The sequence below is a fragment of the Microcaecilia unicolor genome, chromosome 1, assembly GCF_901765095.1.
Source record: "Microcaecilia unicolor chromosome 1, aMicUni1.1, whole genome shotgun sequence".
Lineage (NCBI taxonomy): Eukaryota > Metazoa > Chordata > Amphibia > Gymnophiona > Siphonopidae > Microcaecilia > Microcaecilia unicolor.
Window position 1 is genome coordinate 62,861,455 of NC_044031.1, and position 27,032 is coordinate 62,888,486.

A 27,032-nucleotide genomic window follows, 5' to 3' on the forward strand; every position below is an offset into this window, starting at 1 on the left:
TTTATTTTGTAGTTCTGCTTTCATCCAAATTCAGTGATTACTTACTTTAAACTGCTATATTATCTGACACTGACAAATTTCTACATTGAGCTGCCGTTCATGAGTATCTGAATGTGACATTTTTCTCTTTCAGGATGGCAAGTCTTATGAGGACATTAAGAGGAGTCTGGGGGACATTTCTGCTATATCTCAGATAAGTGTGGTAAGTGCACACCTCACTTACTACAGGGATTCAAATAGAAACAGAGAAAAATGTAGGCAGATAAAGAACATAAGGCTTATCCAGTCTGTCCATCTATGTCATCTGCTCTCCATAACACTTCCTTAGAGATCCTATGTACTTGTCCCAAGCTGTCTTGGATTCAGATACTGTTTTCATCTTCACCACTTCCACTGGGAGGGTATTCCACAAATTTATCACCCTTTCTGGGAAGAAGTATTTCCCCATGTTACCTCTGAGTCCATCCCCTTTCACTTTCATCCTAAGCTCCCTCATTCCAAAGCTTGTTTTCAGTTGAAAGAGACTCACCTCCTGTGTGCTTATGACACGTAAGTATTTAAATGTCTCTATCATATATCCCTTCTCCCATCTTTCTTCCAAAGTATATATTTTGATATTTTTAGGTCTGTCCCCATACACTTTATAAAGAAGACCACTGATCATATTAGTAGCCACCCTCTGGACCGACTCCATCCTGTTTATATTCTTTTGAAGGTGTGCTCTCCAGAATTGTACACAATATTCTAAATAAGAATTCACCAGAGACTTACACGAGGGCATCATTACCTCCTCTATGCACCCAAGCATTCTTCTAGCTTTCATCATTGCTTTTAATACCTGTTTGGCCACTTTAAGATCATCACATATGATCACATCCAAGTCCCGCTCCTCAAAAGTTCTTCACCCCCTAAACTGTACCATTCCCTCAGGTTTTTGCATCCCAAATGCACGACCCTGCATTTTTGTAGCATTTAATCTTAGCTGCCAAATCCAAGGTCATTTGAAAGCTCTCAAGGACTAGCAGCACGTATCTTTCCCTTTTTTGCTGGTGGAGAGACGTCAGACAGGCAGCGCTTTCACTGACGCTGCGCAGATGTCGGAGGCGGAGCGAGGTAAAATTAAAGGTCGGGGGGGCGCCCGCGCCAACTGATAGTCTGCAGGAGGGCGCCAGAGACCCTAGGCACGGCCCTGTATGTGACTAGTTACTGTACGTAGGTAAAAATTTGTCACTTTTACTCTTTTATTTGTAAAGAACTACAGGATAACATTTGTTACTTTTACTTTTACTGAAGTAATAATTTTGCCAGTTTTTACTACTTTTACTACTTGCAGTTAAAAGTAAAAAGTGAAAGTGAGATATAATTGAAGATTCCTCAGTACACCAAATGAAACAGCAAAACCGGGAACAGGATTTTACTATCACAAACCTCATCACTCAAACAGTGGATCATCTCATCTTAAATTTTACTGTTCAGTGAATACAGCCTGTCAAAACAATGGAGTTGCCTGTGTTTGTTGAACTGGTTGCTAGTCTCCAGCCAAACAGAACAGTGATGAGTTGGGTCACTTTAAAGCGGAGACAAGGCCACCTCTGTGATGTAACTTCCTGTTTTGTCAGAGGCTCAGGCAGTCACAGTAAAGGGAAGAGGCGGGTGACAGCGGTGGCAGGGCAGCATAGGGGAATCACTGCCGCTGCCGGGTTTGGAGCGTCACCGTGAGGTAAAGCACCGCAAAAGGAGGGGTGGCATGTTAGCTCCGCCTCAAGCAGCATCTTGCCTTGGGCCTGCCCTGTCTCTATCACAACAGACTGCTGATCATCCCATGGAAAATTTTACATTGGGGTGACTGCTTACCAGATTGATAGTCTTTAGAGATGAAGTCTGCTTCAATGGTCCTAAGACTGAAGAGTTCCCACACATTCAGAGTTCTTACATCAGTTCTGAATGATATTCAAACAGAGTTTGCCATCAGACAAACTTGTTAGAACAACAGCAGGCAATGATTCCAATTTTGTGAAAGCCTTCTCTGTAATTGGACAGTATGATGATGATGATCATGAAGATAAAAATGAAGATGCAAGTGATGAATTAACACTACTTCTAATGCAGCTGATAATGAAAATAATGATGACAAAGTACTCTTTGCTGTACAGAAGTTAAGTGTTTCAGAGATTTCCTTGATCAATACTTGCAGACCCATAGTAACATAGTAGATGACAGCAGAAAAAGATCTGCACGGTCCATCCAGTCTGCCCAACAAGATAAACTCATATGTGCTACTTTTTGTGTATACCTTACCTTGATTTGTACCTGTCCTTTTCAGGGCACAGACCATGTAAGTCTGCCCAGCACTATCCCCGCCTCCCAACCACCAGTCCCGCCTCCCACCACCGGCTCTGGCACAGACCGTATAAGTCTGCCCAGCACCATCCCCGCCTCCCGCCACTGGCTGTGCCAACCAATCAGAAGATATCAGTAAGACTGCAACCTGACCTGATTTGAAGCAACCGTTTATTAGACTGAATAATCCACTTTCTGCTAGTGCAGTTGTTGAATACCTTTTTAGCAGCGCTGGATTATGAAGCGCAGTCAAATGAGTGACAGTCATTTTCAGACATGTAGTTTTACTAAAAGCAAAGTGGATTGAATTGTAAAGCAATAAGGTTGTTGGAAAAAAAACACTAACAATAGTATTATATTAATTAGGCAATACATTTTTTACTTTCACTTAAGTAAATTTTTTAATGTGTTCTTCACTGTACTTTTATCTTTACTTAAGTATTAAGATATACATTTATTTTTTACTTTTACTTAAGTACTTTGACCTAGTACTTTGAACAACTCTGTTACTCGCCTCAGACTAACCGGCCTATAGTTCCCAATATCCTCCTTACTTCTGCTTTTATGGAAAGAGACTGTATCCATCCTTCTGCAGTCCTCTAGGACCACTCTACAGAGTGTAGCTATAGGAAGGGGCCTCAGAGGCCTGGGCCCCCTCACCTTTGACTTGGGCCCCCTCTGCTGCAATATCTGGCAGGACTACTAAGCCCCGCTAGCCAAAGAGGTCTCCTGCATGAGTTCCGCCTGTGCTGTCTTAGCAGCACTTAAGTCAGCAGATATGCTTCAGCTGCCAATGCCAGCTCTCGCACATGCTCAGTACAGCAACTGAACTAAGCATGCAGGGGAGTGGCAATGTTGGTGGCTGAAGAGCTCTGCCTGTTTCCTCTAGTTCAATGCATCTTCATGTGGTCTGCCTTACTGCTCCAGCTGCTTTTGGTGCAGCATGCCTAGCAGAGTTGACGCTGGTATAAATGATCAATGACTCACTTGGGCTTCACAACTCTCTTAGTACTGATCTGCAGCAACTATCCAGGAGGCTCTGGATGGATGAATCAGCTGGATCCTGCATTACCCACTTTGGGAGGCATAGGCCCACCTTTTGAACATAAGAACGTAAGTGTTGCCATACTGGGACAGACCGAAGATCCATCAAGCCCAGCATCCTGTTTCCAACAGTGGCCAATCCAGGTTACAAGTACCTGGCAAGATCCCAAAACATAACAATACATTTTATGCTACCTATCCTAGACATAAGCAGTGGATTTTCCCCAAGTCCATCTTAATAATGGCTTATGGACTTTTCTTTTAGGAAGCTATCCAAACCTTTTTTTAAACCCTGCTAAGCTAACTGCTTTTACTACATTCTCTGGCAATGAATTCCAGAGTTTAATTACACATTGAATGAAGAAATATTTTCTCCAATTTGTTTTAAATTTAATACTTTGTAGCTTCATTCCTAATACTTTTGGAACGAGTAAACAAGCGATTCACGTCTATCCATTCCACTCCACTCATTATTTTATAGACTTCTATCATATCTCCTTCAACCGTTATGGGTGTTGTTCAAGTGCCATGGGAAGATCTCGATTTAGAGCTAGCTCCTGGAGTAGACAAGAGTGGAACATGGAGTTCACAAGCACAGTTTGAAGAAACTAAGCAAATAACGGAGACTGCCACAGAGGGTTTCTACCTGCAAAAACCAGCCGCTTTTTCGCTTGAGTTGATATGAAGCGCATAGGAGCCAACTTTTCAAAATGATAGAGGGATGCTAAATCCCATAGAAATTTCACCTCCTTGGATGCAGTCGAGGAGTTTGCTCAATATTGGGGGTGCTCATGCTCCCAGAGGACCCACAAAGCTGGCTCCTAACGCTATATAACAATTGGGATCTACATTGTGTGCCCAAGTAAGTGAGATTAAGAAATCTGTACTTTCTCCCAAAAAAGTTTGACTTAGAGCAAAAAAAATGCCAATTTTTTAGAAGAGATGTCACAAGTAAAATTTAACTTGAATAGAATCCGGAATGTGCTTGAAGATACAGTAAAAGACTTGGTAACACTGAGAGTGAAAACTAAGAATATGGAAAATTTGTCTTGTGCAAGCTAATCTGAAGATCTTAAGTACGCAGATGACGTAACGATATACATTCCGTTTAAACATGATTTAATGGAAATCACCAACGACATCAACCAAAGTTTCCATATCACCTCGGGCTCTGGACCCCCCTCCCACCGAAGTCTGGCTACGCCCCTGCTGTTTACTAAGGCACGCTAGCATTTTTAGCGTATGCTAAAAGCTAGATATGCCCATATATTCCTATGGGCTTCTCCAGCATTTAGTGTGCACTAATTCTTAGCACGCACTAAAAATGCTAGCGTGCCTCTAGCATGGCTTAGTGAACAAAACCCTAAGTATTGGTAAAATGCAGTATTTTACCATAACTTGCTAACTTCCCCCTTAGACCTTTGTTGCTTGAAGACGAAATGCCAGGTGACTAAAGTTAGATGGAGATCGAAATGTAAAAGAATATAAGGCTACAATTTTTAAAAAGAAAAGCAAATATTTAACTAAATAAATAGTCCAAGCTGTATTGTTAGGGAACTTTATAAAGTGGCTCAGAGTTTATTGGCTGGGGGGTGGGGGGAATTCTAAGGGATTCTGTATGGAATCCTGCATGACTAGTGATAAATTAGCAGAATCATTTTATTAATGAGATTGATAGGTTCAAACTGGATTTTATGTCGAGCAGGTCCAATGTATGTCAGGGCCGAGGAAGAGGAGTCAAATACATTGCTACTCAAACAGAACTTTGGCATACATTTTCCTTCCTGAAGGTAGTGAACAGGCAAAACTTGCTTAGGTGCTTTATGAATGGCCAGGTTATTTTGGACCTATGCTCTGCTTGCGTATATAAACATCTCCCACAGGAGGGGTGAATTTTTAATGATATTAAGAGATCCCTTCGTCATTGAGATTATTTAGGTGCATTGAAACGAACACGTTGCCCCCATTTAAAAAAAGACAATTAGATCTCAATAAGGGGGCCTTTTACAAAGGCGGGCTGAAAAATGGCCTGCAGTAGTGTAGACGCATGTTTTGGGCACGCACAGAATCGTTTTTCAGCGCACCTGTCAAAAAATGCCTTTTAAAAAATTTTGCCGAAAATGGATGTGCGGCAAAATGAAAATTGCCGCGTGTCCATTTTGGGTCTGAGACCTTGACCTAGTAGTAAGGTCTCATGCGGTAACTGGGCGGTAATGGTCTACGCGCGTAAAATGCAGATTACTGCTCGATTACCACCCACGCACCAGAAAATAAAAATATTTTCTGGCACACGTAGCAGAGACGTGTCAAAAATGAAATTACCGCAAGGGCCACATGGTAGCCGGGCGGCGACGCAAAATTGATGCGTGTTGGGCACTCGTAGGCACTTATACAGCTTAGTATGAGGGCCTCTAGATTAGAAAACTTCCAATAACTTTTCAGATTATCAGCACTAGCCAAATTACAGAAACATGGGTGATGGAGCAGTTAAGAGATCACCTAGGTACTATGGGATGCTTAGATAATGTGCAGTTTGGCTTTAATGAGGAGACATTTTTTGTGGCCCTGATGGATAAGATATGCAGAATGGTGATAAGGGTCTGCTGTTTCTTCTGGATCTTTATGCCACATGAGACATGGTAGATCATGAGATCCTCATGGCCCATTTACTCTATGGGGATCAGTGGAAAGTCTGCGACTTGATTCCAAGCAGTCCCAACTGATTGATCTTTTGTAGTGGTACAAAATGGAATGAGTGTTGAGTGATGTCATTAAACTGAGGTGTGCCTCAGGGCTTCCCACTCTCACCCATTTTGTTTAAGGTATACATCTGCACGATATCAAGTCTGTTTGGACAGTGTGATTTTCTGCTGTATTTAAATGCTCAGTACACCCCCTTACTGCTTGGAGGGAGGGAGGTGGCGGTGGATGACAGGCGGGCAGGTGGAAGGGGTGAGGAACCTGGAGGAGGGGGGTGCTCCGCCCTGGGTGACAACCAATCTAGGTACACTCCTACATCCCTGAACATAAAGGTGGAATACAAATGTTTTAAATTAAACCGCATGCATACATTTCCCTTTGCAGGTACTTGCATATTTTCAAAATGAAAATATGCATGTACTTCCACTTTAAAAATGGCCTCGGGGAGTATGCCAGCATATATTTACATCTGTTTTATGCACTCCCCAGTTTTCCAACTTAATTTAAAGTGCCTACGGACATATTTTATAATATGTCTGGGTAAATGCTAACCCTGCCACCAGGAACAGCTCCGCTCACTCTGGTTAAACTTGTGCATAAGGACTATGGGCTAGGTTTCAGTAAATGATGCTCAAAAATTGACAATGAAAAAAATCAGTGCTCAAAGCTATTCTATAATGGCCACTAGGACTTACGCCTGTTGAAACCAGCTGTAATTCCTGGTGCCTAATATGGGCAACACATCCCTGACATTCTATAACTGTGCGCAAATTTTAGGAACACGTCTATCCTGCCCATGTCCCTCCCATGGCCACACCCCCTTTCAGGTTTCACGCTATGGAATTTGCATGCATATTGTTCTACAACAGTGCAAAGCAAGATGTGTGTACAAATTCAAATTGGTGCCAATTAGCATCCAATTATTGGCACTAATTAGCTCGTTAAGCAGTCAGGCACACATCTTGGACTGGCACCCAAATATTGGTGCTCAATTTTGGGCGCCATATATAGAATCTGGGGGTATATGTTAATACATTTAGAGGCATATCAGAAGGGCAGTTGTATAAAAGCACATTCCCTTGCTACAACTTTGTGAACTAGGCTCACACAACTACCATTTGACAAGGGAAACACTGCAGCATAGAGTAATATTATATACTAAATGTTTGATTGGTTCCCCCAAAACCAACCTCTCCTTTTCCCCCATTCTCTATTTCTGTGGATAACACTTTCATCCTTCCTGTCTCATCAGCTCGTAACCTTGGGGTCATCTTCGACTCCTCCCTCTCCTTCTCTGTACATATTCAACAGACTGCTAAAACCTGTCGTTTCTTTCTCGATAATATCACCAAAATTCACCCTTTCCTTTCTGAGCACACTACCAGAACCCTCATCCACACTCTTATCACCTCTCGCTTAGACTATTGCAACTTGCTTCTCACTGGTCTCCCACTTAGCCATCTCTCTCCTCTTCAATCTGTTCAAAATTCTGCTGCATGACTAATATTCCACCAGTGTCGTTATGCTCATATTAGCCCTCTCCTCAAGTCACATCACTGGCTTCCTATCCGTTTCCGCATACAGTTCAAACTCCTCTTATTGACCTATAAGTGCATTCACTCTGCAGCTCCTCAGTACCTCTCCACTCTCATCTCTCCCTACATTCCTCCCCGGGAACTCCGTTCACTGGGTAAATCTCTCTTATCTGCACCCTTCTCCTCCACCGCTAACTCCAGACTCCGTTCCTTTTGTCTTGCTGCACCATATGCCTGGAATAGACTTCCTTAGCCGGTACGTCAAGCTCCATCTCTGGCCGTCTTCAAATCTAAGCTAAAAGCCCACCTTTTTGATGCTGCTTTTAACTCCTAATCCTTATTCACTTGTTCAGAACCCTTATTTTATCATCCTCACTTTACTTTTCCCTTATCTCTTGTTTGTCCTGTTTGTCTGTCCTAATTAGATTGTAAGCTCTGTTGAGCAGGGACTGTCTCTTCATGTTCAAGTGTACAGAGCTGCGTACGTCTAGTAGCACTATAGAAATGATTAGTAGTAGTAGTAGTAGTGATTATAATCTCAGCGTTAGGCACTGATCTGTTTGTTTTTCTTGAAGGACTTGAATAATACTGACCTAAATAAAAGGAGTGCAAGCAAGCCCAGTGGCCCCATGACTTCTGAAAGAGCCAGCACACCTCCTGCTTACAAGCCTCACAGAAATAGCAACCAAGCCCACAGCAATGGCAGCCCAGTCAACAGCAATGGCAGCCCAGTCAACAGCAATGGCGGAAGCAATCCAGTGTTCCCAGTGGAGAGCAACGGGAATGAGTGGTACTCATCAGACCTGCTCCTGCACAAAACTCCAGATGACCTACCTGAGGGGGTGGATCCAACTAAAAAAGAGGTAACAAATACGTTGCTATAAATTCCCATCATGCTTTATTTTTATTTATGACATTTATATCCCATATTATCCCCAAAACATGCTCGAGTTCAATGTGGCTTACGATTTATATAAAAAATACAGAGTTTAGATTTAAACAATAGTGAAGAAGTATGATGAAGTGGCTGAGAGAAACAGATTAGCAAATAAACTACCAAAAGTGTACATATTGATAGATTCACAATTCAGAAAAGAAACAAGGTTATCAACTAGTTATTGTTATATTAACTAATGTAATGAATTCTGGACTGAATTATTAAAGAAATGTGTTTTTAGCAATTTTCAGAACTGTAAGTAGTTAGAATGAAATCTAATAGATAGTGCCGTAGCGAGGGCGGCTGGCACCCGGGGCGGGTCGCCACTGCGCACCCCCCCCCCCCCAGGGTGCAGCACGGTTTCCCCCCCTCATCTGCGCACGGCGCCCCCCCTCTGGCGCGCACCCTCCTCCCCGCCGGAACACATCGTAGCTTACTTTGGCAGCGAGGGGCGGGCAGGCGGGAGGGCCAATCCGCCCCCGAGCCTATGTCGCTGGGAGCTGCGTCGGCTCCATTGGTTCCTTGCTCTCTCTGCCCCGGAACAGGAAGTAACCTTTTTTCCGGGGCAGAGGGAGCAAGGACCCAACGGAGACGACACCCCCCCAGCGGCGTGCACCCAAGGCGGACCGCCCCACCGCCCCCCCCCCCCCTTCCTACGCCACTGCTAATAGATTTTGGGAGAGAGTTCCAACATTTGGTTCCAAAATAGGTGAAATGAGCAGAAAGTATTGATTTATATACCACTTTTTAAAATGTTGGTGGACGAAGTATGAGAAGGCATTATGTGAAGATATTTCTATTAAATGGTTCATATAATCTGGAGCCAGTCCATGCAATATCTGGAATATAAAGGTACATAGTTTGAATGAGACCTTGGCTTTAATGGGGAGCCAATGTTTCACCCTTTCTTCAGAAACGTCTCTGGCTGCTGCTAAATTTTAGAACTAAAGGGGTCCTTTTACTAAGGTGCACTGAAAAATGGCCTGCGCTGTTGTAGGCGCGTGTATTGGACGCGTGCAGGTCCATTTTTCAGCACGCCTGCAAAAATGGCATTTTTTGGCCAAAATGGACGTGCGGCAAAATAAAAATTGGCGTGCGTCCATTTTGGGCCTGAAACCTTACCGTCATCCATTGACTTAGCGATAAGGTCTCACGCGTTAACCGGGCAGTAATCGCCAGGACGCATACATTGCCGATTACCACCCAGTTAGCGCTATGCGGTAAAAAATAAAAAATATTTTCTGCCATGCGTATCGGACACACGTAAAAAATGGAACTGCCACCCGGGGCTCACGGTAGCCAGGCGGTAGTTCAAATTGATGCGTTGATTACACATAGGCACCTACACGCCTTAGTAAAATGGCCCCACAGTCTTTCACAGTGGTTTTTCTAGTTACCTTTCTTCACAGGTTATTCCTTATACACCATCTCGCACCCTACGATCACTAAAGGATAATAGGTTAGTCCTCTCACACCCTTCAAAAGTTAGGTGGGAATCCACTAGATCCAGTGCTTTTTACTTTCTCTCATCAGCATTATGGAATTATCTCCGGTTGGAATCATCATTCATTAGTTTTCGTGCTCAGCTGAAAACCTATTTATTCCAACAAGCTTTTTATCAATTAGGTTGATGTGTGGATACTGCGATGAGAGTCAAAGTTGGTTCAGAAGCCTTCTCTTTTAAATTGTCGTGACTTTTTATATTAATGTACTTGATAGCTGTTTGGTGTATGACTGCTATGGTTTGTATGATGAGGGAAACTGTCTCTTCAGTGTTAACTGATACTATTAGCTAGCTCTCTCCTATCAACTGAATGATGTTCCTTTTTATTTTCCATTTTGTTATTGTTTATATTAACTTCTTCTTTTTTTTGTAAACCGCTTTAATTTGCATGTAACTAAGCGGTATAGCAAGTGCAATAAATGATAAGCAATAATTAATAAACCTTGTTCTAAAAAGACAGTTTCTGTTCTTTGGTTGCTGGAGAGGTAGCACGGCCAGTGACCTCAATTAGGTGTTAAGGTGTGAGGACGTGGAGGGGCATAATCGAACGAAAACGTCTATCTACATGGGCGTTTATCTCTGAGAACGGGTCCGTGAAGGAGCGGACCGAACAGTATTTTCGAAAAAAATAGACGTTCATGTTTTATTCGACAATTTGTGAGCTGGGCGTTTTTGTTTTTCAGCGATAATGGAAAATGAAAGCGCCCAGCTCAAAAACGAATAAATCCAAGGCATTTGTTCGTGGGAGGGGCCAGGATTCGTAGTGCACTGGTTCCCCTCACATGCCAGGACACCAACCGGGCACCCTAGGGGGCACTTTTACAAAAACAAAAAAAAAGGTAAAAGAGCTCCCAGGTGCATAGCACCCTTCCCTTGTGTATTGAGCCCTCCAAATCCCCCTCAAAACCCACTGCCCACAAGTCTACACCATTACTATAGCCCTAAGGAGTGAAGGGGGGCACCTACATGTGGGTACAGTGGGTTTGGGGGGGGGGGGTTGGACGACTAAGCATTAAGCAGCACAATTGTAACAGGTAGGGGGGGATGGGCCTGGGTCCACCTGCCTGAAGTTCACTGCACCCCCTAACAACTGCTCCAGGGACCTGCATACTGCTGCCAGGGAGGTGGGTATGACATTTGAGGGTGAAAATAAAAAGTTGTGAAACATCATTTTTTGTGGTGGGAGGGGGTTAGTGACCACTGGGGGAGTCAGGGGAGGTCATCCCCGATTCCCTCTGGTGGTAATCTGATCATTTAGGGCACTTTTTGGGGCCTTATTCGTGAAAAAACAGGGTCCAGGAAAAGTGCCCTAAATTCTAGCTACAAACGCATACTTTTTTTCCATTATCGGCGAAAGGCGCCCATCTCTGTTCGGGTGATAACCATGCCCTGGTCCCGCCTTCACCACACCTCCGACAACTTTGTACGCTTACGCGATGGAGTGCAGTTGAAAACGTCCAAGTTCGGCTTTCGATTATACCGCGTTATTCGTTTTTGTGAGATAAACGTCCATCTCCCGATTTAGGTCGGAACTTGGGCGTTTTTCTCGTTCGATTATAAGCAGGATAGAATACCTGCATAGGTTACCAAGGGCAACCTGATTCCTGAGTTAGCTTGAAAGAGCCTCTTTTGAAAAAGTCCCCTTAAATTCAAAACTATATAAAGAGGAAAGGTCCCACTGAACTTTCTTTATGAGAATTTCTGAGAGAAGAGGACATTTCTCTGGTAAGTGAACACTATTTTCCTTTGTGCTTTGGAAACTTAAAGATTGGAGTTTAAAGGAGGAATTGTAGGTTAGTGATAGGCAGAATAAAAATATAACGTTATTAGGAACAGGTAGAATTGGGGGTTACAGAAGATGGGCAGACTGGATGGGTCATTTGGCCTTTATCTGCCGTCATGTTTCTATGTTCTATAAAACAGCAAACTTTATCAACTAATCTCCATACTCTTTTCCCCCTAGTTTTAAAACTTGAACTTTGTACCACAGCATTAACAGATAGCCTCTAGCAGACACTGCACTACCTAGTTTAGTATTCAGCCTGCCCACCCTCCCCAACACCCGCCCACCCCTAGCACAACTCTTTATTTATAGTCTCTGATTCGTTTTAAATTTACTACTTTGTAGCTTCATCGAATGCCCCCTAGTCCTAGTATTTTTGGAAAAAGTAAACAGATGCTTCACGTCTACCCTTTCCACGCTACTCATTATTTTATAAACCTCTATCGTTTCTCCCCTTAGCTGTCTTTTATCCAAACTGAAGAGCCCCAGCCGCTTTAGCCTTTATTCATAGGGAAGTCGTCCCATCTCCTTTATCATTTTTGTCGCCCTTCTCTGCACCTTTTCTAATTCCACTATATCTTTTTTGAGATGCGGTGACCAGAATTGAACACAATATTCGAGGTGCGGCCACACCGTGGAGCGATACCAGGGCATTATAACATCCTCATTTTTGTTTTCCATTCCTTTCCTAATAATACCTAACATTCTATTTGCTTTCTTAGCTGCCGCAGCACACTGAGCAGAAGGTTTCAATGTATCATCAACAACGACACCTAGATCCCTTTCTTGGTCCATGACTCCTAATGTGGAACCTTGCATTACGTAGCTATAATTCAGGTTCCTCTTTCCCACATGCATCACTTTGCACTTGCTCACATTAAATGTCATCTGCCATTTAGACGCTCAGTCTCCCAGTCTTGTAAGGTCCTCTTGTAATTTTTCACAATCTTCTTGCGATTTAACTACTTTGAATAACTTTGTGTCATCAACAAATTTAATTACCTCACCAGTTACTCCCATCTCTAGGTCATTTATAAATAAGTTAAAAAGCAGCAATCCCAGCACAGACCCCTGGGGAACCCCACTAACTACCCTTCTCCATTGAGAATACTGACCATTTAATCCTACTCTCTGTTTTCTATCTTTTAACCAGTTTTTAATCTACAATAGGACACTACCTCCTATCCCACGACTCTCCAATTTCCTCTGGAGTCCTTCATGAGGTACTTTGTCAAACGCCTTCTGAAAATCCAGATACACAATATCAACCGGCTCACCTTTATCCACATGTTTGTTCACCCCTTCAAAGAAGTGTAATAGATTGGTGAGGCAAGATTTCCCTTCACTAAATCCATGTTGGCTTTGTCTCATTAATCCATGCTTTTGAATATGATCTGTAATTTTGTTCTTTATAAATAGTCTTTACCATTTTGTCTGGTACCGACGTAAGACTCACCGGTCTATAATTTCCAGGATCACCCCTGGAGCCTTTTTTAAAAATCAGCGTTACAATGGCCACCCTCTAATCTTCCGGTATCACGCTCGATTTTACGTTTAAATTACATGTTACTAACAATAGTTCCGTAAGTTCATTTTTCAGTTCTATCAGTACTCTGGGATGAATACCATCCGATCCAGGAAATTTGCTACTTTTCAATTTGTCAAATTGCCCCATTACATAACATAGTAACATAGTAGATGACGGCAGAAAAAGACCTGCACGGTCCATCTAGTCTGCCCAAGATAAACTCATATGTGTATACCTTACCTTGATTTGTACCTGTCTTTTCCAGGGCACAGACCGTATAAGTCTGTCCAGCAGTATTTCCCGCCTCCCAACCACCAGTCCCGCCTCCCATCACCGGCTCTGGCACAGACCCCGTATAAGTCTGCCCTCCCCTATCCTAGCCTCTCAACCACCAACCCCTCTTCCCCCCCGCCACCCAATTTCAGCTAAGCTTCTGTGGATCCATTCCTTCTGCACAGGATTCCTCTATGCATATCCCACGCATGTTTGAATTCCATTACCGTTTTCATCTCCACCACCTCCCGCGGGAGGGCATTCCAAGCGTTCACCACCCTCTCTGTGAAGAAATACTTCCTGACATCTTTCCTGAGTCTGCCCCCCTTCAATCTCATTTCATGTCCTCTCGTTCTACCGCCTTCCCATCTCCGGAAAAGATTCGTTTGCGGATTAATACCTTTCAAATATTTGAACGTCTGTATCATATCACCCCTGTTCCTCCTTTCTTCCAGAGTATACATGTTCAGGTCAGCAAGTCTCTCTTCATACGTCTTGGAACGCAACTCCCATACCATCCTCGTAGCTTTTCTTTGCACCGCTTCCATTTTTTTAACATCCTTCGCAAGGTACAGCCTCCAAAACTGAACACAATACTCCAGGTGGAGCCTCACCAACGTCTTATACAGGGGCATTAAAACCTCCTTTCTTCTGCTGGTCACTCCTCTCTCTATACAGCCTAGCAACCTTCTCGCTACGGCCACCGCCTTGTCGCACTGTTTCATCGCCTTCAGGTCCTCAGATACTATCACCCCAAGGTCCCTCTCCCCGTCCGTGTCTATCAGGCTCTCCCCGCCTAACACATACGCCTCCCTTGGATTTCTACTCCCTAAGTGCATCACTTTGCATTTCTTCGCATTGAATTTTAATTGCCAAATGTTAGACCATTCTTCCAGCTTCTTCAGATCTTTTTTCATGTTTTCCACTCCCTCCTGGGTGTCCACTCTGTTGCAAATCTTGGTGTCATCTGCAAAAAGGCAAACTTTACCTTGTAACCCTTCGGCAATGTCTCTAGGTCTGTAGACATTTCATTCAGTTTCTCTGAGTCGTCATCTTTGAATACCATTTCTGGCAGCGGTATCTCTCCCAAATCTTCCTTGGTGAAGACCGAAGCAAAGAATTCATTTAATCTCTCCGCTACGGCTTTGTCTTCCCTGATCGCACCTTTTACCCCTCGGTCATCTAGCGGTCCAATCGATTCTTTTGCCGGCTTCTTGCCTTTAATATACCTAAAAAAATCTTTTTTTCAAAGTCCCTCTTTGCCTTCCTTAGCAGTGCTTTGCATTTGACTTGCCATTCCTTATGCTGTTTCTTATTATTTTCAGTCGGTTCCTTCTTCCATTTTCTGAAGGATTTTCTTTTAGCTCTAATAGCTTCCTTCACCTCATGGTTTAACTATGCCAGCTGTCATTTGGTCTCCCATTCTCCTTTTTTAATACACAGAATATATTTGGCCTGGGCTTCCAGGGTGATGTTTTTGGAGAACAGCATCCACGCCTGATGTAAATTTTTGACCCTCAAAGCTGCTCTTCTAAGTTTTTTTTTTCACCATTCTTCTCATTTTATCATAGTCTCCTTTTTTAAAGTTAAACGCTAATGTATTGGATTTCCTGTGTATACTTACTTCAAAGCAAATATCAAATTTGATCATATTATGATCACTGTATCAAGCGGCCCCAGCACCATTACCTCCTGCACCAGATCATACGCTCCACTAAAGACTAGATCTAGAATTTTTCCTTCTCTCGTCGGCTCCTGTACCAGCCGCTCCATAAAGCAGTCCTTGATTTCATCAAGGAAATTTACCTCCATAGCATGCCCCGATGTTACATTTACCCAGTCAATATCGGGGTAATTGAAATCACCCATTATTACTGTGTTGCCCAGTTTGTTTGCTTCCCTAATTTCCTTTAACATTTCTACATCTGTCTGTTCATCCTGGCCAGGCGGACGGTAGTACACTCCTATCATTATCCTTTTCCCCTTTACACATGGAATTTCAATCCATAGGGATTCCAAGATGTGTTTTGTTTCCTGCAGAATTTTCAGTCTATTTGATTCAAGGCTCTCCTTAACATACAATGCTACCCCTCCACCAATTTGATTCACCCTATCACTATGATATAATTTGTACCCCCGTATGACAGTGTCCCACTGGTTATCCTCCTTCCACCAAGTCTCAGAGATACCTATTGTATCTAATTTTTCATTTAGTGCAATGTATTCTAACTCTCCCAGCTTATTTCTTAGGCTTCTGACATTTGCATATAGACATTTCAAACTATGTTTGTTGTTCCTATTTACATCATGCTCAGTACTTGACAGTATTAATTTGCAATATTTTGTCTGATTTTTATTTTTATTTAAGGTCACCTGATCTACTACCGTCTCTTTTGCAACCTCAGTATTGGGATACCCTATCTTCCCTGTTTTGGTGATATCTTTGAAAGATACCTTATCCCGAACGATGCGCTTTTGAGCGACTGTCAGCCTTCCCCCCGTTTCTAGTTTAAAAGTTGCTCTATCTCCTTTTTAAATGCAGATGCCAGAAGCCTGGTCCCACCCTGGTTAAAGTGGAACCCATCCTTTCGGAATAAGATACTCTTTCCCCAGAATGTTGCCCAGTTCCTAACAAATCTAAATTCCTCCACCCTGCACCATTGTCTCATCCACGCATTGAGACTCCGGAGCTCTGCCTGTCTCTTGGGCCCTGTGTGTGGAATGGGTAGCACTTCAGAAAATGCTACCCTAGAGGTTCTGGATTTGAGCTTTCTACCTAAGTGCCTAAATTTAGCTTCCAGAACCTCTCGCCCACATTTTCCTATGTCATTGGTACCCACATGTACCAAGACAGCCGGCTCCTCCCCAGCACTATCTAAAATCCTATGTAGGTGATGCATGAGGTCCGCCACCTTCACACCAGGCAGGCAAGTCACCAGGTGATCCTCACGTCCACCAGCCACCCAGCTATCTATATGCCTAACTACCTGGTAAGAGCGTCCAGTAAGAAATGAAGAAAAGCAAGAGAAGACAGAGCCTGATAGCCCAAGTGAAGCAAGACAAGAAAGTAAAAGAGAATGGTCCACCAAGAGGGGCATAATCGAATGCGGACGCCCATCTCCATGGGCGACTATCTCCGAGGACGGGTCCGCGAAGGGGCGGGACAGACCGTATTTTCGAAAAAGACAGGCGTCCATCTTTTCTTTCGATAATATGGTTGGTGCCGGGCAAATGCATCGGATTTGGGCAGATTTGAGATGGGCGGTATCGGTTTTCAGCGATAATGGAAACCGACGACGCCCAGCTCAAAAATGAACAACTCCAAGGCAATTGGTCATGGGAGGGGCCGGGATTCATAGTGCACTGGTCCCCCTCACATGCCAGGACACCAACCGGGCACACTAGGGGGCACTGCAGTGAACTTCACAAATTGCTTCCAGGTGCATAGCTCCCTTACCTTGGGTGCTGAGCCCCCCAACCCCCCCCCAAACCCACTCCCCACAACTGTACATCACTACCATAGCCCTAAGGGGTGAAGGGGGGCACCTATATGTGGGTACAGTGGGTTTCGGGTGGGTTTTGGAGGGCTCACATTTACCAGCACAAGTGTAACAGGTAGGAGGGGATGGGCCTGGGTCCACCTGCCTGAAGTCCACTGCACCCCCTAATAACTGCTCCAGTGACCTGCATACTGCTGTGATGGAGCTGGGTATGACATTTCAGGCTGACATACAGGCTGGGAAAAAAAAAATTTTAAGTTCTTTTTTTTTGTGGGAGGGGGTTAGTGACCACTAGGGGAGTCAGGGAACGTCATCCCCGATTCCCTCCGGTGGTCATCTGGGCAGTTGGGGCACTTTTTGGGGACTTGTTCGTGAAAAAAAAGGGTCCAAAAAAAGTGGCCCATATTCTCGCTACTGCCGCCCTTCTTTTTTCCATTATCGGCCGAGGGCGCCCATCTCTCCTCAGCCGATAAACACACCCCAGTCCCGCCTTCACCACGCCTCCGACACGCCCCCGTCAACTTTGTTTGTTCCCGCGACAGACTGCAGTTGGAGGCGCCCAAAATCGGCTTTCGATTATACCGATTTGGGCGCCCATGAGAGAAGGGCGCCCATCTCCCGATTTGGGTCGAAATATGGGCGTCTTTCTCTTTCGAAAATAAGCCTGCAAGTCAAATGCAGATGATATGTCATGAGAAATTGCTAAGACAATGTTATGTTTGTCAAAGTGAGAGTGAATTTCACTGAGGAGTGCAGTGAGAACAGTCTCAGTGCTGTAATGAGCTCTGAAACCCAATTGTTTGGGGTGTAGGGCCAGGGATTTATCAATAAAAGAGGAGAATTGGACATAAACAAATTTTTCTAGTACTTTAGAAAGAGAGCACAGATTGGACACAGGATGATAATGAGCTGGGGACTGGGGATCAAGGGTAAGTTTCTTAAGAATAGGACGAACAATTGCTGCTTTCCAGAAAAGAGGAACTTGGCAACAAGAAGGCTTGTATTAATCAATAAAAGCATCTTAGAAAGTAGTTACAAATCAGGGAGTTTCTGCCAGGCTGAAGGAAAAGGATCAAGGGCACAGGTGGTACTATGCATAGTGGAGAGCGTCTTGGTGAGTGAAACCGGGGTTTGCAATTGAAATGAGGATCATGAGAAGGAACCAGATAAAGGAGCTCTGGGAAATGATGGTAATGGGGAAATGGCATCATGGAGAGACTGAAAAGCTAAACTGTTTTGCTCAGAGGGACTGAGCAGAATAGTCAAGTCAGTGGTGGGCAGAGAACTAAGATCTGAAATTTTGGCAGTGAAGTATTGAGACATTTCCTCCACAGTGGGGGAGCAAGTCCTATTAGCAGATTTCTTACCTACTTGTGGAAAGGATGTCAGATTTCGAAAGAGAGAGAAAGTCTCCCTAGCGGGATTTAGAGATCTCTCAATGCGAGCAGAAAAGAGAAAAGTTTTAGATTTCTTCAACTGATAATTGTAGGTTTTAAGAATAGCATCTAGCACCGGGACCGACACCTAACTTTTCGGCGTGAAGATTTACACTAACTGAAACCTGGTGTAAATCCCCACATCTAAATTAGGTGCTGATCTGGCGTATTCTGTAATACTGCTTGCCAGTGCCTGGAACGCCAATGACCTGCCCATGTCCCTACCATGGCTACACCCCTTTTTTGAGCCACACTCAAGAATTTATTTATTTATTTATTTATTTGTTACATTTGTACCCCACATTTTTCCACCTATTTGCAGGCTCAATGTGACTTACATGGTACCGGAGCGGTGTTGATAGACTCCAGAATAAAAGTTGAGATTGGAAGGGTAGGGACCACTTGAAGGAACATAAAGAGGATAGCAAGAACAGATGAGATTGTTTGGTGATCAGCACGGACTGTGGTGTTATAGTATCACGGAGTTCAATACATGCGCATGTTTATAGAATAGCATGTAGCAAGATGCGCACATAAATTCAAATTATTGCCAATTAGCGTCAATAATTATTAGCACCTAATTATCAGCACTAATTGGTTCATTACTCAATTAAATTGGGCACATGCCCAAATTTCACACTCAATTTTGTGCACCATATATAGAATCCCAGGGAAGATGTATTGTATATCTAAACTGTATTTTCATTCAGTTATAAACTGCTTCATTACTAATTGTCAAAACCAATATATCAAATTAATAAATCAAATCAAGCAACTCAGAAATAGAGAGTCGGCTGCACTGAGCGGCCTAGCCTGGATTCTGATACCTTCCTCATCCCTTCCTTTTGCCTTTGTACTTTGTACAGATGTACCTGTCTGACGCAGATTTCCTTAACATTATGAAGATGACCAAGGCCGATTTCTACAAGTTGCCCAAATGGAAGCAGCAAAACCTGAAAAAGCAGACTGGACTGTTCTAAAGATCCAGCCCGAGCACTGAATGACACTGCAGCGTGGGCGCAATCCTGCGCTTGGTGTACTGAACAGCTGCAATCACTCTGCCATGTCTTTAGAAAACCGAACGCCAAACTTTCTAAATATATATTAGGGCAAGACTGACAAAAGGTATTACATTTTTATGTAAACAGGGCTAGTTAGCAGGTGTTTTACCAAACTCTTTTTTACCTGTAGGTTTTTCACTGTCTAAAATTATGGGTTAGTGAGAATTACGTTTCTGTACATGTTGCCATTGTAGCAGGATCAGTGGGCTATCTCTGTTTTTATTTTATTTTTTAAATATACACAATCTTGGCCACTGCTTATGTCTGATACAGTTAGGGCAAAGACTTATATGGGGTTGAAAATGGGGGGAGATTGTTTTTAATCTGCCACCTGACCACACGGTGCTTCTAACCATGACTAGAATTATCACATTACAAGAGCCACAAAGCCAGGGGCTTGACCAAAATCCCACAAATGACCTGAGAGCCAATTAGCAGGTACAATATGCCTTTCTCAACAAGAAAAAAAAATGACTGATAATGTGCTGTTAAACATTAAAGCCTGTCTGGAGAATTTCACAGTTTGTGTGTTTGACGTTATTGGCTAGAATATGCTGTATAATTAAAGAAAAAGATCTGAAAACATGAGCAATGTCTGTTATGACATGGCTGGTGCAGTGATGCAGAATTGCAGATACAGGACAGCATGAGCCAGATTTATCAAAATGCAGACATGCCTGTCTTTCGGCTCCTGTTTTTGCCTTGTTCACTCCTTTTCTCCTCTAACTTAAATTCCTTCAAACCTCTGTGAATTTTGTGGCTGTCGGTGAATGATGACCGTGGTACTTTACTGAGTAGAAATTGATTTTAGCCAGCAGAATTAGCAGCCGCAACACGAAATCATGAGGTAGCCTCACTTTTGTAACATGAGATCTATCGCCAAAGGCACTGTTAATGAAAAGTCCATGTAGAACTTTCAAAGCAAATACAGTTCCCACCTACGGAGTAAGTTTAAAAGAGAGGCAAACAGGACTTTGATTCCAGAGTGTGGATAAGGCTGGCTATCTGTCTAGTTAAAATGTAACAGATGTACCTTGTTGAGAACAGATTGTTTTAATAACAGGTTGGTTTGCTTTCACCTCTTTTATTTAAGGCCTGATTCACACCTTCTTTCTTCCCATTCTATATCTGTGAGAAAATAGCTTAGTAAATTGGACTCATACCCCCAATATTCAGCAGACAGTGGGTTTTTTTGTCTGCCACTGATGCTAAAACCAGAAATTCAAGGCCGGGCTTCAGCATTGAATTTCCGTTTATTTAAAAGCCAGCTAACGCATGCCTGGTTAAGTCAATATTCAGACTTAACCAGCCATGGGCTAGTGAATAAAGATAGGACAGATATCTATGCGCTAACCATGGCCGATTACATCTGAATATTGGTTACCTAGCCGGACTTTGCCACCGGAAAGCCCCTGACATAGCCGGCTTGCAGTTTGGCTCTAACCGGTCATTTTCAGCAATAGTAATCGGTTAAATGCCGCTGAAAATGATCAGTTTGCCATCGACAAGCGAGGTAACTGGTCAGCAGCTGTTCCCGGCTGCTTAACTCGCTCTAAATATTGGCCGGATAGTGTATTGAAGTGTGCCTTCTTGGCCCAATAATGCTGAAATGTGTGTCAACAAGAAATCTGAAGCAATTGTATATATTCAGAATGGTTTCAGCAGGCAGCAGAAACTCCTGCCCACTTAGACCACACTAGGCTGGCCTGCCGCCAATATTCAGCGGCACTTCAGTTAGCACTGCTATTGAATATTGGCTCTGACCATCCCAATACTGCCTGGGCAGTGCTGGAGCAGGCCGGGAACAATCAGGAAAGTCCTGGAAGTTATGTAGGCACTGGTGATATTCACTGCCAATGCCCACAGACCAAACTGAGCAAGTAGGACCAGTGTGAATAGCCCTCTTAAATTTACCCACTTAGGTATGCGGATATGGAGCTGGACATTGGTCATACCCGCATAACTTCTAGGTATTGCCACAGACCTGGGTATTCAATGTGAAGCCTACGCATGGCCCAGCATTCAATATCTGGCGAAAAACACTGACCGCCGCTGAATGAATATCAGGGCTAAGAGTAAGGTAGGGTAGTGGGATTTGATATACACAATCTAAGTGGTTTACATTTTTATTACATTTATTTTATTTATTATTTAGATTTTGCCCACACCTTTTTCAGCAGTAGCTCAAGGTGAGTTACATTCAGGTACTCTGGGTATTTCTCTGTCCCAGGAGAGCTCACAATCTAAGTTTGTACCTGAGGCAATGGAGGGTTAAGTGACTTGCCCAAGATCACAAGGAGCAGCAGTGGGATTTGAACCAGCCACCTCTGGATTGCAAGACCGGTGCTCTAACCACTAGGCCACTCCTCCACTCATGCAAGTACTTTACATGCAGGGTCTCTGTTTTCACCCTGTTTTGTCTATAAACATTTCAACAAGTACCATATTCAGCAAGTGCCATGTCTCTATCTCATCATGCCCAGTCTGGCATGGACATATCCTTCAATAGTCCTCTTATCCAATGTGACTGAGAGCCATTTTCTAATTGGTTTTAAACGGCAAATGACTTGCTTTCAGTCATCATAGGAAGCATTTAGAGCCAGCTAGAAACCAGGTTCTGATGCACTGCAGGGAGGTTCATGATGAAAGATGCAGATAAAGGGAGGCATTAGATAAGTACATAAGCATCGCCATGCTGGGACAGACCAAGGGTCCATCGAGCCCAGCACCCTGTCACCGACAGCGGCCAAAACAACAAGCAATTTGTCCCGCTCATCCTAGAAATACTGTATTCCCTCGTCCATTCAATAACATTCTATTTCAATATTACCTCAAAAATGCAGGTGATATATTCATATTATCTGATTAATGTTAATACTGACAGTGTGCTGCTGCGGCTAAGAAAGCGAATAGAATGTTGGGTATTATTAGGAAAGGTATGGAAAACAGGTGTGAGGATGTTATAATGCCGTTGTATCGCACCATGGTGCGACCGCACCTTGAGTATTGTGTTCAATTCTGGTCGCCGCATCTCAAGAAAGATATAGTAGAATTGGAAAAGGTGCAGCGAAGGGCGACTACAATGATAGCGGGGATGGGACGACTTCCCTATGAAGAAAGACTAAGGAGGCTAGGGCTATACAGCTTGGAGAAGAGACGGCTGAGGGGAGACATGATAGAGGTATATAAAATAATGAGTGGTGTGGAACAGGTGGATGTGAAGCGTCTGTTCACGCTTTCCAAAAATACTAGGACTAGGGGGCATGCGATGAAACTACAGTGTAGTAAATTTAAAACAAATCGGAGAAACTTTTTCTTCACCCAACGTGTAATTAAACTCTGGAATTCGTTGCCGGAGAAAGTGGTGAAGGCGGTTAGCTTAGCAGAGTTTAAAAAGGGGTTGGACAGTTTCCTAAAGGACAAGTCCATAAACCGCTACTAAACGGACTTGGAAAAATCCAAAATTCCAGGAATAACATGTATAGAATGTTTGTACGTTTGGGAAGCTTGCCAGGTGCCCTTGGCCTGGATTGGCCGCTGTCGTGGACAGGATGCTGGGCTCGATGGACCCTTGGTCTTTTCCCAGTATGGCATTACTTATGTCTTATATGTATGCACATGAGGATGCACAGGGCAAACATTTTCGGTTCATATAAGATCTTTCTCCAATATTTTAATGTTTTTTTTCCAGTTTGCTTCACTCATTTGTTTTAATAAAAATATTTTAACGAACTTTTTTTAGCTTCTACTAATCACTTAGGGATCCTCATACTAAGCAGTGGTAAGCACTACCACATGCTTCCCATGTGCCTGAATGCGCTACCACGTGCGCTTCCCTGGTGCTAAAAAATACTTTATTTTTAGCGCAGGGGTTGTGTTTGCGGGGCAGAGAGTAGGTGTGCCCAGTGCTAATTGGTTAGTGCAGCTACACTGCTGCACGCCAACGGAATAGTGCAGGGTTAGTGCGTGAGCCCTTTCCACTTACTAAATAGGTATCGGTAAAGGCTCACCTGCTAATGGCCACACGCTAATTTGGAAATTAGCGCCTGGCCATTCATAGAAAAAAATGGAAATGTGGCCATTTTACAGCTGTGATAAAAGTGGCCTCAGCACGCGGGTAAACCCACGCACTAATCCTAGCGCATATCCTCTTTTAGCGCAGCTTAGTGAAAGGACCTCTTAATATGTATTAAATCAATTTAGCATGTATCATATTTTTAAAGCATGCTAGTGAATGTATACTCCTATTGCACACAATCCACAAGATTCTATACCTTGAGCTACTACTGAAAAAGGTGCGAGCAAAATCTAAATAAATAAATATAACACTGAGATTTCCGCATAGAAATCGAAGCGTATTCCATAACAATGTGCATAAGCTAGTCAGTTAACAAGCTACTCAGCGCTGATAATTGGATGTTAACAACCAATTATCAACACTAATTGGTATGAATTAGAATTTATGCATAGAACTATCTAGGCGTATTCTATAACGTACTGTGCGTAAATTCTAAGTCTCATAGTTGAAAAGTGGGCATGGGATGGACGGGTCATGGGTGTTTCTAAAATCTATGTGCATTGTTATAAAATACACCCACCCACCCACTCTGCATGTAATTTAGGCTTCAGGATTTACACCAGGTTTTACTTGGCGTAATTGGCCACAACTAAATTTAGTCACGTGGATTGGGGCTCAGTGTATTCTATAATCCATGTGGAAATTTAGGATTATTTTATAAAGCGCACCTAAATTAAGGCATACGTTATAGAATACGCTTAAGCAAATCTCATTTCAGCGCTTAATTTTTAGGCATGATGAATAGAATCTAGTCCAGTGGAACTAATTCTATAACAGGGAGCCTCCAAATAGGCATCTGGAGGGCATGCAGTAAGAGTCTATTCTATAAAAGGAATCCATGTGCCTAGGTTCAATTACAGAATACTGGCTATGTAACTTACTACTTCTAATCATTTCTATATGTATGCAGTGCTGCACATATTATATGCAGATACTTTCTCTATCCATAGAGGGCTCACAAGCTAGTTTTTGTACCTGGGGCAATGGAGGGTTAAGTGACTTGCCCAAGGTCACAAGGAGCAGCAGTGGGAATTGAACCCACGTTGTCAGGATCAAAGCCCACTGCATTAGGCCACTCCTCCACTTGAACTTAAGCCACTTAAAGAGCTGATGTAAGTGTGCACCTAAGTGTGGCAGGAATATGCATAACTTACAGCATTCTGTAAGTTATGTGCGTAAGTAGGATCCCCACATGCCTTGCCCATGTTCCACCCCTGTGTAAGCTCCTCCCTTCCAAATACATGCAAGTTCAGGCCTGAGCATGTGCAAGGAGTGCTGGCATTGGCTGCTAGAAAGCATACTGCTTTCCCTTACACCAGGGGAGGTTCGGGCCATGGAGCTATTTAGCTGGCAGGGTTTGTGCATCCCCGCCAGCAAAGGTAACATTTTTAATAGGGGGAGGAGGAATGAGGTCGGGGAGAGAGCAGAAAGGAATGGGTGGCCCCACAGTTCCCCCTCCAGGTCAGGAAATGGCTTCCTGATGGTACAGCAGGGTAGGTGGGCCCCCTAAGACTACTTGCCCCGGGCCTGCTTTTGTCTCTTGTCGGCCCTGTGTAAGTTAAGGAGGTATTTGCAGAATAGGGCTTAGGCAACATTCTAACATTTACACAAGTGTGCAAATGTTAGCATTCTAAATATACCGTATATACTTGACTACAAGTATAAGCTGAGCGCAGTTTTAGACCTAAAAATGGTTTAAAAAATCCTTGTCACCCATGCACAGCTCAAGGTTCCCCTCCAGCCCTCACCTTGGCCACTTTCCACCTCCGTGATCCAAAATTGCTCCCCCTCTTCCTCCCCTTCCTCCACCAGCCCATGGGTTCAGCGTGTCAATCCTCACCATCCTCACTGTGTACCTTCAAATGTAGCTTCTAGAGATCCATGGCAGTGCAGCAATCCTCCTAAGCTGCTTGTGGCCTACTCCGGAGCACTCTCTCTGATCTGTCCCACCCCACAGGAAGTTGAATGAGAGGAAGTGCTTTCCTTTATATAATACTAGCCGTTGAGCCCGTAAAAACGGGCTGATATTGGGGTTTTCCTTCCCCCTCCTCGCGAGGTCGCCACCGCTACCGTACCCCCCCCCCCCACCCCCGGAGTTGCCGCCATCCCTCCACCCGGCCCGGGCCCTCTCTTCGTTATTCAACTTACAGCAGCGGCAAAACAGCAGCAAGCAGCAGCTCCCGTTGGCCTTCCTTCACTGCCTGTGCCTCGCCCTCGTGTGACGTCACGTCGGCGAGGGCGGGGCACAGGCAGGGAAGGAAGCCCGACGGGAGCTGAAGCTGAGCTGCTTGCTGCTGTTTCGGCGCTGCTGTAAGTTGAATAACGAAGAGAGGGCCCGGGCCGGGTGAAGGGGGGGTGGTGGCGACTCCGGGGGTGGGGGGGCGGTAGCGGCTACGTTGGGGGGGGAGCGGTAGCGACATCAGCGTTTCCCTCCCTCCCCTTCAGCGCAGTTTCCCTCTCTGTCCCGCCCCCCTTCCCCCGTCATCACGTCTTGACGCGGGGGCGGGATAGAGGGAAGTCTCTACTGCGCATTTGCAGGTGAGTCGGTCACTTGCCATTTATAGGTTTGATTAATATATGTGGCAGAAAACACACCTTAATTTAAGGCACATTCATTACGCCAACCCTAGAACTGGTATAAATGAGCGTGCCTACATTTTCAAATTTGTGCCTACATTACAGTAATTTTTAATGAATGCATGTACCTGCTCATACCACTCATACTCCACCCACATTGATAGTACACATTATTCAACGTGATTGGCATTTTATAAGAAATTACTTGTGTAAATAGCCACTTATGCATGTAAATGATTTATACACCGCCCTAAATCTAGGCCACTCTCCCTACACTCCTTTCACTGGGTAAATCTCTCTTATCTGCACCCTTCTCCTCCACTGCCAATTCCAGACTCCGTTTCTTTTATCTTGCTGTACCATATGCCTGGAATAGACTTCCTGAGCCAGTACGTCATGATCCATCTCTGGTCGTCTTCAAATCTAGACTAAAAGCCCACCTTTTTAATGCTGCTTTTAACTCTTACTCACTTCTTCAGTACTCATGTTTTTATAATTCCCACCTTAGTAATTCCCTTACCCCTTATTTGTCCTGTTTGTCTGTCCTAATTAGATTGTAAGTTCTGTCGAGCAGGGACTGTCTCTTCATGTCCAGTGTACAGTGCTGCGTACGGGTAGTAGCACTGTAGAAATGATAAGTAGTAGTAGCCACTCCTTATAAATTTGCACCCAGTATGTACTGGAATTCATGTACATACAATGTGTCTAACTTTCTAGAGCTCCTGTATAATAATGC

The 27,032-nt window shown here is 43.8% G+C and overlaps 1 protein-coding gene across 1 annotated transcript in view; it reads left to right on the top strand.

Annotated features, from left to right (window-relative positions):
- VILL (villin like) overlaps positions 1 to 20,160 on the top strand; it is a 147,969-nt gene extending 127,809 nt beyond the window's left edge. Inside the window, exons 18-20 of the mRNA XM_030197890.1 lie at positions 134 to 202; positions 8,195 to 8,482; positions 19,447 to 20,160. Coding sequence (XP_030053750.1) covers positions 134 to 202; positions 8,195 to 8,482; positions 19,447 to 19,560 — 471 coding nt within the window. The 3' untranslated portion in view covers positions 19,561 to 20,160. The remainder of the gene's footprint in view (positions 1 to 133; positions 203 to 8,194; positions 8,483 to 19,446) is intronic.
- The last annotated feature ends 6,872 nt before the right edge of the window (positions 20,161 to 27,032 follow it).